Below are 18,713 nucleotides of genomic sequence, written 5' to 3'. Positions count from 1 at the left end.
AGAAGCAAGGATGGCAAGACTTCATCTCACATACTTTGGACAAGTTATGAGGAGGGACCAGTGGCTAAAAGTAGAGGGTCAGCAAAAAGAGGAAGACCCTCAAGGAGATGAACTGACACAGTGGCTGCCACAATGAGCTCAAGCAAACACAACAAGGTTGGCCGAGGACCCAGCAATACTAGGGTCCCTGTGAATTTGAAAACCCATAGCACCTAAGAATAACAACATACCTTAAATTACTCCCTCTTATTTCTGTGGTGAGAAAGGAGTTACCAAATTTAAATTTGGGAATTCCAAGTTGGCTTATCAAATAGATCAGCTCTTGTCTTAAATACATACACTAACCAAAAAGAACAGAATTTAGTATGTTCAGAAAATAGTATGACACAAAGCTAGTATAATAAAAAACATATGAAAGGGACAGTTATTAGTCAAAAACAGTCTACTTTTAGAAACATCAGAAATCAGGGGAAAGCGCGAACGCAGTCCCCCACTACCACAAATTATGCAGTCGAGTTTCCCACATTTGGGGAAATCGCAGGGGTCAGCACATCCGGAGTGCAATGGATAAGCCTCGCCCTGGGAAAACCACCTTCGTGATCATGGTATCTCCCCTGCCAGGTAAGTATGAGTTCCTGTAGCCGGCTCCACTCACACCCTCGCGGGCCTCACGCTCCTTACACACGGTCACTTTCCTCACGCGCCCACCGCACGCTCGTTTCCTCAGCCTCCCTTCCTCCAACCTCAGAAATCGGACGAGTAACCTGGAACAACTGGATCTCGCCAACAGCGGGACGTGGGAGCCCAGGCGGAGGACCAGCGGGCTCTGCGTGCTGTGCTCATCTGCATACGCCCCGCCCTGATTGTGACGTCCCTAGCCGTCTCTCTGTGGTCCTGGCTCCGGACCTACCAAGAGCCACAACGAAGGCGTGTTAGGTCAGGGCTTCGGTTTGGTGTCCCCTTCGTGTCAGCAAAAAGGTTACAGCCCGTTTTGTTCTCGGCAGCCGAAATCACCCTCACAGGACAAGATTATGATGAGGGCTCCCCCCCCCCCTTCCAGTTAAACTTTAAACCCTAGATTTTCCCAACCAACTTAACAGGAGATCGTTTTTCCGTGGCGGCTTCCTGAGTAAGCGTGCATAAACTGTTTAGCATACACAGCAGCTAAAGGAAACAAATCAAGATTCTAACCTTGAATAAAACCACGGCAAAACCGGGACTCTGTCCACTACACAAATCATTCAGCGTTGCAGTTAAGTATATAATACTGGAAAACAAAGTCTGTTATAAAAATATTTTTGACAAGTTATGTTGTTATGTTTTATAGTCAATTCAAATTTTCAGAAATATTCCATCTCATCAACTTTTGAACACCGTCCCCCTCCCCCGCGCCCAGCAATTGCCGACATAAATGAGTTCCCAGGCTTCCGTGGGAGCCCTGGTGGCGCCGTGTTTAAGAGCTACAACTGCTAACGGAAAGGTTGAAAGTTTGAATACACCAGCCAGTCTTTGGAAAGCCTATGGGACAGTATTCTGACCTTACGGGGTCGGAATCCACCCAAAGGTAACGGGTTTGGGTTTTTTTTTTTTTTTAATTTTGGCTTCCGTGTGTCAGCAGAGAGCACTGCTTCCACCCAAGCTCTAGTAGAAACAGGGGCATCTACTTTTATTTTACTCAAGATTAAGAGTGATAGAACTGGAACTAGCTTAATCAGAGAAGGAAACTTGACACATTCATGAATCTTCAGGTTTCCATGACCCAGGGCTGAAATTACATCATAGCTACCTCTTCCTATCTGCTTCTGCCTTCATCTTTGTTAGCTGCATTTTTTCAAGCAGTCTGTTCTGCATTGTGGTAGAGATGGCTACCAACAGCACTCAACTTGTTTCCACACCTTGTCATTCCTAGGAAAATATAGCACTCTTAGAGGAAGCACAGCAAAAGTTCCAGGAGACCAGTCTGTCCCACCTTGGGTTATCCCTAAAGCAATTATTATGGCTCTGATTGCCCATGCCTATGTCACAGACACATCCCTGGAGCATGCCAAGTGGGGATAGGGGTGATACAGTAGTGAACAAGACAGTCCAGGCCTCTGCCCTCCTGGAATTTAGTCTAATGTGGGAGTATGATAGATTAATGATGGCCACAAATTCTTTGCTACTCTTGCCATCGACAGCCAGAGTCTAATTCCCCTCTCCTTGAATCTATGTGTCCTCAATGAATAGCTCTTCCAATAAAATGTGGCAGAAGCAATAACCAGGGACTTCCAAGGCTAGGTCAAAGGATTCCTTGCAGGTTCTATCCTGGTCTCTGGGAATACTGTCTTGGAGACTTGAGCTGCCATGCTGTGAGGAAGCCCATGGCATCGTGGAGAAAAATGCATGGAAGCAGAGATGCTCATCTAGCCCCTAGTTGCTTCAGTCCCTAGCTAAGTCCTCAGACATCAGGGAGCAGCATCATCACTGCCAAAATTGTTATTTCAAAGCCCTTAAATTTTAGCATGGATAGATAAGTGGAGCAGGGAGATAGTAGGCAAACAAATAAGTAATATGAAGAAGAAAAAAGGTGGGTAAAGGGATAGAGAATGGGCAGAGAAGATGAAATGGAGAGAGGAGTTTGGGAACAAAGGCTGTTCCAGACAAGAGGGTTGGGGAAAGCCTCTGCTTTTCTCTCTTTGCTTGCTCGTCATCAGCACATACAAATCTCAAAATGACAGCATCAGCCCGAGTTTACTTGTCCTGCTACAAGTCCTGCTCACTAGAATCTCCAACTCTTAATTTTAAATTCGTGGGAGCAGGAATATAATTGGTCCAGCTTTTGTGGAATAGAATGAATGTGGATTTAAGGGCATATCTCTGAAGAGGACCACAGTTGCTAGAAAAGGAAAAATAGGCAGCCCAACACTGTGACAGAAGTAGGAGAGGGCGTTCCAGGGTACAGTGGAAGTTCATAGTGGTCCAAAGGCATAGCACATATTCTGGAATAAGCAAACCATGCTGAATATGTGTACGAGTGTACTGAGAAATTCATTCCGCGTGATGGGTTAGACCCTATTTCGGAAGGCCAAGAATACTGCAGACTAAAGTGAACAAACCCACCAGATAAAAGTGAAATATTAGGACTTTTTAGGGAAATTGTCCAGAGCAGAGCTGTGCTGGAAGTGGATCCCTCTGTCAGTACAGAAAGGCATGGTTTGGAGAGGGAAAAAGAGCGAAGCAAGGCTATCAATTAGGAGGCCATATCAATAAAGTGCGGGAGTGGGATGCAGTTGAGAGAGACATTGCTGATAAGAGATCAGGACTTGGGAATTTAGGGCACATAGAGGAACAGAGAAATGAGGCAATCAACCATGATTCCAAGTCTTTCAGCCTATAGCTGTTGTGACAATTGAAGAAGTGACACGGAAAGAAATCACGAGTCGAAAGTAGCTTTTGGCTGAGGTGCAGGAGTGGGGTGGAGATGCTGAGTTGGTTTGGGCCACACTGAGTAATTAAGTTGCCAGAGGTGCAGCAGGTGGAGATGTTTAGCAGGCAACTGATACAAGTGGGGGTAGTCAACTGGATGGGATCATGAGGAAGAGGGAAGAGACGACCGGGAGGGGGAACTCGAGTACAGGTGGTCCAGAAGCAGGGGAGGAAGTCTGCAATGAGGCTGCCACCTGCTTTAATCTCCTCAAGTACCGAGTGGTATCGGGTGAGTGCTGAGAAAACGCTGGGACTGAGAAGGTAACTGGCGACAGCCTAGCAATTTCTCAGTAGACCTGCCGAAGTCAGTCTCAGGCATGAATGGTGTGGAGGGGAGGCAGACGCCTGTGGTGTAAGGAAGGCAGAAGGATCTGAGCAAGGATGATGGAGCGGTGCCCGTGTCTGCGGACCGTTGACCCAATTTCAGGAAACAAGCCCCTCAGCATCTAGACTTCTGCATTTTCACCTCACCTCACGTGGCAGAAAACAGCTGGAGACATTGGGACCCGCCCCCTGCTCTTGCCCACGACCCCGCAGGAAGAAACTGCGCAAGCGCGCAGGGAGGAGACGGAAGTGCGGGCGGAAGTGGTTGTAGGACTCTTTAGGGAAGGGACCGGAGGAGTAAACATACGCAGCCGCCGGCTGCTGGACTGTGTGGGCGGGTGCAGTCCACCATGAACCGGCCGTGGGACGACTATGACCCTTACGCGGTTGAAGAGCCCAGCGATGAGGAGCCGGCTCTGAGCAGGTGGGTTCCTACCCTGCTCCGGTCCCCGAGGCCGGGCCTTCGCCTCCTTCCCTCGCCGCAACTGCCGGGCCTGTGCAGACTCTCGGCTTATCTCTTCCGGCGCCCGTTGCGCCCGGTTGTCGCCTGTAGGAGGCCGAGGGAGAGTTCTGGTAAGGGGTCTCTCAGTCCCGGGGGAGGCGGGACTGACACCGGTGCAGGGAAGGGAGATGTTTCGGAATCACTGCGGGCCACGGTAAATCCTCAAAACTTCGTGAGATCGAATCCTGCAGCTGCAGCTTACTAGCAGTGTGACTGAAGGCAAGTTATCCCCAGCATCTCGTCTTTAAAGTGAAAATGTAATTACTGTAAGTTTGTACATAGGTCAAGAGACAGTCCTTCAAACAGAATAAGGGGATACTGCGTGGTTTAAAGTCAGGAAAGGTGTGTGTCAGGGTTGTATTCTTTCACCATACTTATTCAGTCTGCATGCTGAGCAAATAATCTGACAAGTTGGACTATACAAAGAAGATCTCAGCATCGGAATTGGGGGAAAACTCATTAACAACCTTCAGTATGCAGATGACACAACCTTGCTTGCTGGAAGTGAAGAAAACTTAAAGCACTTATGAAGATCAAAGACTACAGCCTCAACATAAAGAAAACAAAAATCCTCACAACTGAACCAATAAGCAACACTGTGATAAACGGAGAAAAGACTGAAGTTGTCAAGGGTTTCATTTTGCTTGCATCCACAGTCAACATCCATGGAAGCGGCAGGCAGGAAATCAAATGGTGAACGCATCATTGGGCAAATCAGCTGCAAAAGACCTCATTGAAATGTTGGAAAACAAAGATGTCACCTTGAAGACTGAGGTGCACCTGACCCAAGCCAAGGTGTTTTCAGTTGCCTCATATGCATGCGAAAGCTGGGTAATGAATGAGGAAGAGCAAAGAAGAATTGACGCCTTTCAAGTGTGGTGTTGGCGAAGAATATTGAATATACCATGGACTGGCAAAAAACAAATCGGTCTTGGAAGAAGTACAGCCAGAAAGCTCCTTAGAAGCAAGGGTGGCAAGATTTTGTCTTACATAGTGTGGACATGTTATCAGGAGGAATCAGTCCCTGGATGTCTTAGTCACCTACTGTTGCTGTAACAGAAATACTACAAGTGGGTGGCTTTAACAAAGAGAAGTTTATTTCTTCACAGTAAAGTAGGCTAAAAGTCCAAATTCAGGGCATCGGCTCCAGGAGAAGGCTTTCTGTCTCTGTCGGCCTTCTCATCAATCTTCCCCCAAACTAGGATCTTCTCTGTGCAGGGACCCTGAGTCCAAAGGATGTGCTCTGCTCCCGGCACTGCTTTCTTAGTGGTATGAGGTCTCCCGTCTACTTGCTTCCCTTTCATTTTATCTCTTATGAGATGAAAGATGGTGCAGGCCACACTCCAGGTAAACTCCCTTTACACTGGTTCAGGGATCTGACCTTTACACTGGTTCAGGGATGTGACCTTAGGGTGTTACAATCCCACCCTAATCCTCTTTAACATAAAATTACAATCACAAAATGGAGAACAACCACTCAATACTGGATATCATGGCCTAACCCAGTTGACACATATTTTGGGGGGACACATTTCAGTCCATGGCACTGGAGAAGGACATCATGCTTGGTAAAGTAGAGGGTCAGCAAAAAAGGAGATGGATTGACACAGTGGCTGCAATAGTAGGCTCAAACATAACAAGGATTGTGAGGATGGCACAGGACTGGACAGTGTTTCATTCTGTTGTACATTGGGTTACTAGGAGCAGAACTGACTGGATGGCATGTAACAACAACAAGAAGTTTGCTGTGAGGCTCGTGTAATATAATCTATGTGAGTTGCCCATTTGGGAGTCTGAATTGCAGAAATAAGAGAATATTGAACAGCACTTTTTTTGAGCACACACTACATGCTGCTCTGAATTACAGAGGTCGAGCACAAGATTTTTATCTTCCACAGGCTTCAGTATAGTAAGGAAAATAAGACAAAGTATATGTCTTGGAAGACCTATGTAGAAATTGATGCCCTGAGATAGGCACCGATGAAGTTTCATGGGAATTTCTGGAAGGGAGGGATTAATCCTATGTAGGAAAAACTTGCAGTTAGGTTGCCAGGTGATTTTCAAGCAAATTTAGCTATTTCTATTCTGTTATTAAAAGCTTAAAAATTAATTCTGTCCTAAGATGCTTTTTGTGAAGGTATACCTCCAATCACAGCATTTCTTCAGATTATCCAGGAGAGGGGTAGTAGGCATGGCAGATTAGACTGCCCTGAAGATTTCTATTGTGGGAAGTGAGGATGGATACCAGAATTCCCTACAAAAAAAATTCAGTTGATGGGTCCTATCTGTGCAAAGAAGCATATGTAGGCCTCAGTTCAGCTTGATGGGAATGTGGCAGTGTTTCCAAGGTTTGAGTTATTCTGCTATACCATTTGCATACATGCCTGTGTTATTATTTAATACTTTTATTTAAGTCAACTTTTTATGCTCACATTTTTTAAGGAAGCTTTATAATCTTGTGGTAGTGGTCCCTGGTAAGGTAACTGTAAAAATAAATTCTATGAAAACAAAACAATGTTACTAGACGGTATTGCCTGCTGATAGCTCTAAACCCAAGGCCTGTTTTCTGTTTTAAAAACAGAGATTAGTGTTAGAGAGGGATTAGAGAAGTGTTTGTCAGGGACTGGGATTTGATTTTACTTCATTTAATAAGCAGTAGTGAAGAAATCAAAACACACATTGCATTGGGCAAAACTGCTACAAAAGATGTCTTTAAAATGTTAAAAAAACAAAGATGTCACCTTGAAGGTTGAGGTGCTGCCTGACTCAAGCCATTGTGTTTTCAGTTGACTTGTACGCATGCAAAAGCTGGACGATGAATAAGGAAGACTAAAGAAGAATTGGCACGTGGTGTTGGTGAAGAATATTGAATATACCATGGACTGCCAAAAGAACAAACAAATCTGTTTTGGGAGAAGTACAACCACAGTGCTTCTTAGAAGCGAGAATGGTGAGATTACATCTCACATACTTTGGACATGTTATCAGGAGGGATCAGTCCTTGGAGTAGGACATCACGCTTGGTAAAAGGTCAGTGAAAAAGAGGAAGACCCTCAAAGAGATGGATTGACACAGTGACTGCAACAACAGGCTGAAGCATAACAATGATTGTGAGGATGGTGCAGGACTGGGCAGCGTTTCGTTCTGTCGTACATAGGGTTGCTATGAGTTGGAACTGACTCGATGGCACCTAACAACAACAACAATAAGCTAATATGTTAGCTTGTTACCGTTTCATGGAGACTGTCAAAAGACATGAGACTCCTGGGTCAGAGACAAAAGACTTTATTACTCAAGGCACAGCAAGCAGGATGAGCATCATGTTTTTGTTGGTTGCTCTTGCTTCCCAGCTCCTAAGGTACTAGACTGAGGTGCCCTGGTGAATGCTGCACATGCAGTGGGTGTGCATGGTTGCTGAGCTTGGGAAAATCCACTATTTTCATGGTAGGCAGTAAGGAAACCTGCTTATTGTGCTGGAGGGAGACATTACCCAATCCCTCAAGGTCGTTTGCTGCAAACACAACCCTGAAAAATGCCCCGAATGAAGAATGATCAGAGCCTTGCATTCTTGGCATACTCAATAAGAATGTCCAGGATCCATGGTGTGTTGCCTCTCCCAGCAGTGCTAAAGACTGAGACTCTTGAAATAATCACAAGGATTGAAGAACATTTGCAAAGAGAATAACTTTTTTACATTGTGACTCAGCGCTGTTTTTTAAATTTAATTTTATTTTGAGATAGTTATAGATTCACATGTACTTGTAAGAAATAATAGAGATCCTTTGTATCCTTTACTCAGTTTCCCCTATTGTTAACTTATTGTGAAACTGTAGTACAGTATCAGGATATTGACATCAATACAGTCAACATACAGAACATTTCTATAACCATAGGGATTCATCATGTTCTCTTTCATAGCCATGCCTGTTTTCCTCCTATCCATCACTCCCCTACTTAATTCCTGGCTCCATTTCTATAATATTTGTTACTTCAGGAATGTTATGTAGTGTGTAACAGTCTAGGATTGGCTTTTTTCACTAGCATAATTCTCTGAAAATTCGTCCAGGTCATCGCATATGTCAACAGTTCATTCCTTTTTATTGCTGGGTAGTATTTCAACTTGTTTAACCATTCACCCATTGAAGGGCATCTGGGTTGTTTGTAATTTTGGCTATTATGAATAAAGCTGTTAGAAACATTCGTGTATAGGTTTTTGTATGAACATAAATTTTTATTTCTCTGGGATAAATGCCCAGGAGTGCAATTGCTGGGTCATGTGGTAGTTGCGTGTTTAGTTTTTGAAGAAACACCATCTGTTTTCCTGAGTGTCTATACCATTTTACAATCCAGTCAACAGTGGATTCAATGTTATTTAGTGGGCTGTCCATTTCACTAATACTTAAAATAATGTCCGCATCCCACACTTTGAGAAAACTGGAATATATTGTAGATGTGGTAGATTAACCTGGGCACCACTATTGCTTTGAGCCACATAATCTTTTGTTGTGAGGAGCTGTCCTTTGCATTGTAGAATGTTAAGCCAGCATCCCTGGCCTCTCCCCACTAGATGCCAGTAGCACTTCTCTCGCAGTTCTAACAACCAAAAAAGTCTCTAGATATTTCCAGATGTTCCTTAAGGGAACACCCACTGGGTTAGATAAAGGGTAGTAGTGAGAGGTAAGGTTGGAAAGATAAGTTGGATCCAGATTGTGGAAGGCTATTCTGAATGCTGTGTTTGGAAGTTTGGCCATGGAACGTTTCTGAATTGGGTAGGGATGTATTCAGAGTTCTTCAGGAAGAACCTTCTGGTAGCAGGGTAAGGGTGAAATGTAACAAGAGAATTTGGAGGCCTGGAGATCCTTAGAGTATGGTGGCGCAGGCCAGGGTAGGAGGACCTGAGTGAAGATGGTGGTGATGGAGAAAGGACACATGCTGATCAGGAAGAGGAAGCTTAGATGGGGAACTTTCTTGGGAGTAGAATCTGGCTGAATCCTCTATGAGTAGCTAAATGACTGGTGCCAATTGCATTTTTCTGATTTCCCTTCTCATGGAGGCTCAAAAGCATTGGTCTACAAGAGAAAAGTAGGGAAGCAAAAACCAGGAATAGTCTGTGATTGTTCATCAGTTCATGAATAATTGAATGTTATTTATATGCTCTTGGTTATATTAGAAATGTTTTCTTAGGTGTTTAATGTATTTTGATGACACCTCATTTTTCCTGATGTCTGGTTTTATTCTGTTATATTGCTAGTGATGGAAAAACCGAGGCACAGAAGGCAAAATAAATTGGCACAAATTACTCAGGAGGATTTAGACTATAGCTTTCTCTCTCTTTATAGTTTTCTATCTCACTGTGACTTTTGAAATTATAATATTTAATTACTGTCTTATAAATTATATTTTATGTGGATGTGTTAGCTATGTACACTAAGTTTCATTTAAGTATCCAGAGTTTTAAAAACACCGAGCTCAGTGAGGTAGACTTTTCTTTGCTGATGAAATTATGAATTGGTGCAATGCTTTTGGAAAGCAGTGTGACAATACCGAAAGTCAGAAGGATGTTTCTAGACATCTATCCTAAGGAAATCAACAGAAGTACAATTACATATGCAGAAATGTGCACTGTAGTGTTTAACAGCAAAAAGTTGGAAATAAATGTACAGCGCTGAGAGTGATAAATCTGCAAGAGGAAATGTTATGCAGACGTTAAAAAATATATGGAAATATGTAGAAATGGTCAGTCTGTTAAGTGAGAAAAGCTGAATGTAATGTGATAAGTATATCAAATTCAGCCTTCTAAAACTTAAAATTATTGTTGGGCAGTGAGATTATGGGAGTTTTACGTTATTTTAATCCTTTAATATTCATATTCCTTCCAATTTAAACGTGCGCCAGCTCTGAAGATGAAGTGGACGTGCTCTTGCATGGAACCCCTGACCAGAAACGTAAGCTCCTCAGAGAATGTCTCACTGGGGAAAGTGAGTCATCGAGTGAAGATGAATTTGAAAAAGAAATGGAAGCAGAACTAAATTCCACCATAAAAACAATGGAGGGCAAGTTATCCTCTCTGGAAACAGGTAGAGTTTTAGTTAAAATTTCATATATTTTTAAAAGCCTCCTGAGGGTAGGAACCGTACTGGTGCTCTGCTGTGTCCGCGGTACTTTCAGTAGGTGCTCAATAAGTCTGGACTGAGTGAATGAATAAATATGTTTAGCAGCCTCACCTGGAATTTTTTTTGATGACTAGTGAAGACGTTGCCTATGTTGTTGGAAAGAGATTGTTTTGCGCTATTTATGTGCATAATTTTCTTTTGCATTTTTTACCCTTGAAAAGATTATGCAAGTATATTTACGGTTAGATAGTACTAATAAGGCAGATTTAGTGGTACATTACCACAAATTCCTGTCTTGTTTTAGTGAGTCATGAAACATACTGCTAAGTAGTTTAAACATTTAAGGCATTCTGTAATCCAGAACCAGTAAAATTTTTTCGAAACAAGTCACACAAATGCTGAGTGTTAGCATTTTGCTTTATTATAAACTTATATGCTCAAGAGGAACTTACATAATGTTTTTGCTGTCATCTGCATCTTGGGCAGTAACAGCATCTCCTTACTAGAATGATCTAGTCAACTTACTTAAGAGAGCTTCATTTTGATACTTGGCCTTTATTTAAAATGTATCTGACCCTAAAACTGGTTTGTGAAAGTAGGACTCCTCAATATTGGTTTCTGTACTAAAAGTACTATGTTCTTTTAACTGTTAAGAACTGAAAGAATGAAATAATAGTAGCAACAATAATATAGTAATAATTTAAAAAAAAGCAAAAGCAGATGTTAATTAAGAGGAATGATTGGGGATGCAAGCATGTAATGACATAGGTAGATAATGTCATGGCACTGGACACAACTGGGGAGAATAAGAGTATGTCTTGGAAAAAAGAGCAGGGGCAGCGTTGTCAGGCCTAGCTTTCAACAATGGATTATCTAATATAATAACAAAAGCACAGATAGCAAAAGACAAAATAAATGGGACCTCATAAAAATTAAAAACTTCAGTTCATTAAAAGACTTTACCAAAAAAGTGAAAAGCCAATCTACTGACTGGGAGAATATCTTCAGAAACCATGTATCTGACAAGAGTCTAGTAACAAAATATGTAAAAGTTCATTTCTCTTGAGTCAGTTGTAATGTCTCTTCTTTTCATTTTTTATTTTGATTCTCTGTAGAGTTTTTATTCGCCCTCCCTAAAGTCCTTTAAAACAAGATGTTTGTTCCCTCCTCTTCACAGTATACAGCATGACTGAAATATAGAGACATGTATTCTGGCAACCTGAAAACATGGCAATTTTATTTAATTAGATTTGTGGGAAGAGAGAAAGAATAATAGTATACTGAACACTTAATCAGGAAGGGATAGTTGTCAAAGATTGGTCAGGCCCATAGAACAAACAATAATACACGTAGCTGAACCACATATATGCGACTAAATGGGCACACCAGCCCAGGGACAAGGATGAAAAGGCAAGAGGGGACAGGAAAGCTGCATGAATGGAATTAGGGAACCTAAGGTGAAGAACGGGAGAGTGTTGACAAGTCATGGGGTTGGCAACCAATGTCACAAAAAAATGTGTATTAATTGTTTAATAAGAAATTAATTTGCTCTGTAAACTTTCATGTAAAGCACACACACACACACACACACACAAATTAAAGAAGGGGAAGATCTCCAAAAAAAAAAAAAAATTGCATAAGGCGTAGAAATTCAGTAAGCCATTGATGTGAAAATATTTCTCAATCCAAATGAGATTGGGAATGAAGTTGATACTATTTTGAGGTGATGAAAGTATATGGGTTTTTTTCTTTCTGAATTATGTATGGTTTAATCCATAAACTTCCCTTCTGGCTTCAGCAGGGTCTTCCTCAGGAAATGGGAAAGTCGGAACAGCTTTGACAAAGTACTATGATGATGTATATTTTGATTCTGATTCTGAGGATGAAGACAAAGCAGGTGAATAACATGTTTATCAGGTTTAGCAGTTATGTTTTATGGAAAAGGTTTACCTAACAATTATTTGCAATTAGTATTTCTCTCTGAGTTTTGTCTTTTAAGAAATTCCAGGCTATTGATGTGAAAAGCATTTAGTAAGAGTAGCTGGGGATGCAGCATGTGATGAGTTGGGCCCTGAGAACGGTGCTGCGTGGGCACGGCTGGGGTGAGGGAGCGTGTTCCCTGACTCACTGCTGCCATCTCCCTCAGGTTCCTTAGAGCAGCAACATTTGTTCTCAGATATGCAAATAGTCCCTGTGTTTTACTCTTCTGTGGAATTTTTCTAACTTGCTGCTTTTACATCAGCTTCTCTTTTCTTTGGAATTGCTTTTGCGTAAAAGTTGAGCAATGTTGAACATAATGACAGAAGATAAAACTAACTTCGTTAGATTAGTAACTACATTGGAATGTGCAGATTAGTTGCTGTAGTAAAGTAACAGTTTTATATTTTTATATATTATTACCTAAATATTGACCTGCTAAAGTCTACTGTGTATGGATGCCTGTAGTTTTTTTTTTTTTCCCCCTCATGAATTTTTGAAATATGTTTGTTCTGATTTAAGTAGTGTTTTATATATGGGAACTTCTGGAGAATTTAGACATCAAGAATAGTTTCTAGTCTTGCTTTGAGTGACCCTGGTGGCACAATGGTTAAGCACTCGGCTGCTACCTGAAAGGCCGGCAGTTTGAACCCACCAGCTGCTCGGTGGAAGAAAGACGTGGCATTCTGCTTCCATAAAGATTACAGCCTAGGAACCCCTGTGGGCAGTTCCACTGTGTCCTGTAGGATTGCTATGAGTCGGAGTCAACAACAGCAACAAACTTTAGACATTGTACTTAGCCATATCCTTATGTTTCAAAATTAGCACAGGTAACCAAGAAAAAAAAGAAGAAACGACACCGGATTCCAACAAATGATGAATTACTATATGATCCTGAAAAGGATAACAGAGATCAGGCTTGGGTTGATGCACAGAGAAGGAGGTAAAAACTTAAAGTTAATATTTGGAATCTTTAGGAAAAAAAGGTAAAACATGATTTTTCACTACATTGATGTTTTGAATGTATGTATGTATATGTATGTATGCTTATATGTACACATAAACAAAGAAGTTTGAGGGGAAAAAAACAGCTGAGTAGTTTATTTTGAAAGTAATCAGCAAGCTTCTCTTACATAATTAATTCTTTAGAACTGTTGAATTCAAACCGCTGCATTCAGCTCCTCCAACAAACCAAACTGACGTTTTCACAGACGCAATTTTAAATTAGAGATTAAGTGTTTATGTGGATGTAGAGTGGATGTGTTATGTTTAGCACCTTATTGTTCTTTTTAGCTGGTGATGAATTCAATTTTGATTTAAAGACTGATTCATCATAAAACCAAGTTAGACAACTTAATCACCATTCCTTAGTGCTTCCCCAACTTGGCTGTGCCTCAGAATCACCTAGGGAGATTGTTTGAAATACAGACCCTTGAGTCCTGCTCTGGGAGGTTTTGATTCAGTTAAGGTGGATTCTAGGGATCTTTATTTTTTATTGAGCCTGGAGGGCTTTTGATGTTGTGGTTGGGGGTAGTCTTTGTACACCACCTTTTAGCATCCATGCTTCCACTTTGTCCTTTTTTCCTCTTCTCCCTGTTTTACCCGTGTACTGCTTCCTCCAACTGCCCCTTACGTTTATTTAACATATATAATATACATTTATTTAAAATATATATATATATATATTGGCTTTAACAAATAGAAACTTATACTCTCATGGTCTAGGAGGCTGGAAGTCTGAATTCAGGGCACCAGCTCCAGGGGAAAGCTTTCTCTCTCTGTCAGGTCTGGGGGAAAGTCCTTGTGATCAGTCTTTCCCTTGTCTAGGAACTTCTCAGAGCAGGAAGCCCGGGTCTGAAGGACGTGTTCTGCTCCTGGTTCTTCTTTTTTTGATGATTTTTAGATTTGGCTAATGGATATATGAGAATTTCCTACGTAATTTGAATTTTTTTTCATTTTCTTTTTCTTTTTTTATTGTGCTTTAGGTGAAAGTTTATAAAGCAAATTAGTTTCTCATTAAACATAACATATTTTTTGATCACTCAGTGTGTAAAATGAACATTTTAAGTGCTATGAGTGGTATCAAGACAGGGAGCTTACAGTCTAGCTGCTGATTCAATACTGAATTCTGGAAGTTACTGCGTAGTGTACACTTAAGGGGTGGGGAGTTGTACTCCACCTCCTCGAAGAGAGAGCATCTGCATAAATTACTTGAAATTCTTCTGTACGGGAGATTTATCTGTTCTTCCTCATTTATTCATTCAATCATTTATTAATATCATCATGGACTCATGGATATTTATTTTATACTTTGGGTTATAATCCAATACTACTTTATTTTGTTGCTCAGTTCCAGCTTTTGCCTTTAGGAATGCTTTCATTTGGCTCCTGTGCCCCTTTGACATACCCTGTCATTGTGGTTCTTTTTTTTTTTGAGTACTTCCTTACTTTCTGAAACTACCGGGTGCTGAAGGTTCATCTGGTATATTTTCCTGCCCTGTCCTGGTCTTAGAATCAGCCGTTTCTCCAAGGAGTCCTGGTTCCTTTTACTGGAGAATGGTATTAGAAACCAAGATCTGGCTTTAATGTGTCTTATTCTCTACTTTCTTCTTCTATTCTAGCTACCATGGTTTCGGAATACAGCGGCCACGTCAGCAACGGCCTGTTCCTAATAGTGATGCCGTCTTGAATTGCCCAGCCTGCATGACCACGCTGTGCCTTGATTGCCAGAGGTAATGAGTGAATGGTAACAGAAACCAAAAACACAACTTGGTGGTCCGTTGTTTAAATCAGAAAGACTTTTGAGGTACTCAGGAATCCTGTTAAGGTTCTGTACCTTGGTGCTACATGACTAATCTTTATACAAATAAATTTATTGTATATAGTTCTAAGTAGCTTTCCTAATAAAGCAGTTGCCAATGCACAAGGATTTAGTGAAACGGCATATATCTTTTGGAATGACAATCTCCCAAATGTACTCTTGGCCTTTTCCTCTTTTTTTGGTAGTTTTATGAACAACTAGCTTAGTCCATGTCCTGAATCAAGTTAACTGAAACTAAGCGATGATATAGACAGTGGATTTGTTCTAGCAACTAATGAATATATAATTCTTGTTTATTCTTATTAACTAACTTGAGGTTCCTGATCGTCTACGATAATTCGTTTTTGTATTCTCCTTATGAATGCCTAAATTTTTTGCATATAAGTTGATACTTAGAATATGTTTATGGAATAAAGAAAAAAGTAAAATGACTTATTGTACTTAAGTGGTTTCTCCTCTAAACTAAACTGCATCGTAGAGTGATGATCAAACAGTGGAAATTGGTGAAAATCATGTTTCACATTAGTGTAGAGTTCCAATAAAATACAGTAACTGGAATTTTTTTAACGGAAAATTTAAAGTTTAGGTAAATAATGATTTAAGGCTTCTAAAGAAAACACACCAAATCCTGGAAAGTGTAGTGTTCTTTAAGTAAACAGTTCAGGTAAATGATTTGTTCTGATGCATAAAAACACAAAGGAGGGAAAAAACATATATAAACGTGAGATAAGAGCTTGTGACATAGGTAGAGTCATGTGTGCACATACTCATAGGAAACTAGATTTATGATTGGATATATTTTTGAAAGGCTGGATTGTTTTCTTACCTGGAGAAGTGCCAGCTTGCACAGTCCAAATCCCTAGTAGTTGTGGTGGTCAGCAAAATGGTAGAGTTCAACATTTGGAACTAATGAATGCACAGCCCCAGTTCACTCTTTTTTAGCTAAGTAGATGTTTCTGTTGTGTGAGGCTTAAGGGGAAAAAGAGAAGAGCAACTTAGTAAGTGGGGAAAGAAGTAGGAAAGTATTAAATGTATGAGGAGAACAGAGGATGTGTTAATTATTCGTTGGGCCAGTGGAGTAAAGCCAGGAGTGGCCATTAGAAAGTCAGAAGCTCTTTAAGCTTTTAAACTGTAGCTTCTATTAAAATGGTGACCAGGGTTGCACCACCTATAATGAGAGAAGGGCAGAGCCTCAGGCCATAATGGGAAATGACACCGTCAAAGATTAAACATTACCTGTCAAGTTTCCAACAACTTTTGCCTTTCCAAGTTTGAAGAGCAAATCAAATTTTCTTCTGAGACAAAAGTTACTTTAAAGCAGAAGTACATTCTTTCTTTATACAATTATTTATTAAAAAGTTTCTTTCTGGTCTTATAACAACTCTTAAAATTTCTTAAAATTTGCCATTTTGTTTTCATGTCTTTACTTTGGTTGGTGTCTCAGTAAGTTTTTGGTGTTCTCAAATTTTATCTAATTGGATAAATATTGAAATAGAACATACAATCCAATTTCTCTATTTCATTTTCCTCTCAGGCATGAATCATACAAAACTCAGTATAGAGCAATGTTTGTGATGAATTGTTCTGTCAACAAAGAGGAAATTCTAAGATATAAGAAGAAAAGGTGGGGCCATAAGAAGATGAGATCCAACCATGAAGATGCAGCGAAGCAGGCAGAGGCAGAAGTGGAAGAAATCTACCACCCAGTCATGTGCACTGAATGTTCCACTGAAGTGGCAGTCTATGACAAGGACGAAGTCTTTCATTTTTTCAACGTTTTAGCAAGCCATTCCTAAATAGCGCAGTTGGCATTTTAATTGCCCAGTGTTGTATAGTTAAGGCAAGTATGAACAGTTACTTTTCTTTTGCCTATTCATATCATTAAGTGACATTCTCAATTGTTGAGGAAGCGGTGTTTCATGTTTATGAGAGATAATGGTTATTAACCTTCATTCCCCTTATACCGACTTTCTTTTCTTTTAATTTTCTCCAGCACTAATGGAACTGATTAATCATTCATTCCCTTTTTGATGGTCATTTGGAAACAGTGGGCTTGTATTTATTAAAGCTCTTTAGAATTAACAATGTTCTGGAGTTATAAGTAATCTTTGTTTCAGAGTGTAATTGTTTTATTTGGATATACCGTTACCCTTGGCATGATTAAACTAGAAACTGTTTCCTGACTTCTGTCTGTATTGTTTTTTGCTAAGAAGTACCTTTATATTTCTCTCATCTCCGAGATGGAGTGACAGTATTTAGTAACTGTTATAGTTACATAGAGTTGGTTATGTCAGGTGCCTGGAGTAATACATTCATTCTCTAAAAGGATTGTATTTAACCTGTATTCTACACTTAATAAATTAACATGTTAAATTAGAAGTTTACTGTGAGGGAGTGCAACCTAGCCCTCCAGACCTAAAAATCCTCCTGTGCCTCTTGTGCCTACTGTCTGTACCTTCTGTTGCCAACAACAAAGGTATGCTTTTTTTGTGTTAATGATATAAGAATCATTAGTGACACTTTGGGGAAAATACATAGTAGGCATGTGTACATTTTAAATTTTTTAAGAGTGTTATGATTGGACTGTTTCCAAAAACACCATCAGAAAACTTACGGTCCTCTTGTTATTCTAATAGAGAAGAGTGGTAAAGTAGTAAGAAACCAGGAAGTGTGTTTTAATTCAGGCTCTACCATGCCAATGTTGGGCAAGTCTATTCCTTTGAGCTCATTTTCTCTCCTATAAAATGGAAAGATTAGAACAATGATTCCCCACAGAGATCAGGACTCAACAAAGCTTGAGGGGGACCTATACGTATCCCCTCAGAGAATGATACACTCCCTTTAGGGAAAACATATCCTCCCCACTTCCTTATCTTCTGTGCTTTCTAAAAGCTACACGTACAAAGATCTGGAGCAAGTGGTGGTACGTTGTTTGTATGACTAGGGTGGAGGCAGAATAGGAAAGAATCTATACTAGGTAATTCCTGATGCCTTAATAGCTAGCAAATGTAGTAATTTTTATAATATAATAATGAAAGTGAGGCAGGACCTTGAGCATTATGCTTTCTTAAGAACTGTCTTCATGGGATTGAGGTGACATAGCAACTCAGAAGATTAGATAGGAATCTTAGGAAGCAGTGAGTTTATGTTAATGGGGGAGGAACAACTCAGAAAAGGAGGGTGAGAATGGTTGCACAATTTGAAGAATGTAATCAGTGCCACTGAATTGTACATTTAGAAACAGTTGAATTTGCTGTGTATAATCTCAACAGCAATGATACTAAAATAAAAATGAGGCAGGAAATGAAAATGTTTTAACAAGAAGAAAAGTGAAAATGGCCCCAGAATAGGCTATCATATCTTCGTTGTTATTGTTTACTGCCATCACGTCGACTTCTGATTCATGGAACCCCATGCACAACGGGATCGAACCATTGTGACCCCTAGGTTTTATTTTTTACCTTTTAATTGTGAAAATTGTAGGGTTTTCATTGGCTGATTTTTGAAAGTA

General features: G+C 40.4%; 1 protein-coding gene and 1 non-coding gene across 3 annotated transcripts; one reads left to right on the top strand and one right to left on the bottom strand.

Moving 5' to 3' along the window:
• Nucleotides 1-465: 465 nt before the first annotated feature.
• LOC111750272 (U1 spliceosomal RNA) lies at nt 466-629 on the bottom strand. The gene has a single exon (XR_002785420.1). It is a non-coding gene; the product is annotated as a U1 spliceosomal RNA (small nuclear RNA).
• A 3,421-nt stretch (nt 630-4,050) lies between these two features.
• On the top strand, nt 4,051-17,385 carry EAPP (E2F associated phosphoprotein). Of its 2 annotated transcripts, none has more exons than XM_010588583.3 (6): nt 4,051-4,213; nt 10,187-10,368; nt 12,203-12,301; nt 13,207-13,324; nt 15,003-15,113; nt 16,737-17,385. In XM_010588583.3, the coding sequence occupies exons 1-6, from the start codon at nt 4,140-4,142 to the stop codon at nt 16,996-16,998; spliced, it is 846 nt and encodes a 281-aa protein (XP_010586885.1). In that variant the 5' UTR covers nt 4,051-4,139; the 3' UTR covers nt 16,999-17,385. The 2 variants fall into 2 exon arrangements, with proteins under 2 accessions (XP_010586885.1, XP_003408834.1); XM_003408786.4 differs by having other exon boundaries at nt 4,052-4,213; nt 12,206-12,301.
• Nucleotides 17,386-18,713: the final 1,328 nt, after the last annotated feature.

Source organism: Loxodonta africana, chromosome 10, assembly GCF_030014295.1.
Source record: "Loxodonta africana isolate mLoxAfr1 chromosome 10, mLoxAfr1.hap2, whole genome shotgun sequence".
Classification (NCBI taxonomy): domain Eukaryota; kingdom Metazoa; phylum Chordata; class Mammalia; order Proboscidea; family Elephantidae; genus Loxodonta; species Loxodonta africana.
Note: the sequence above shows the minus strand (reverse complement) of the source record. Positions and strands in the feature narration are given on the sequence as shown.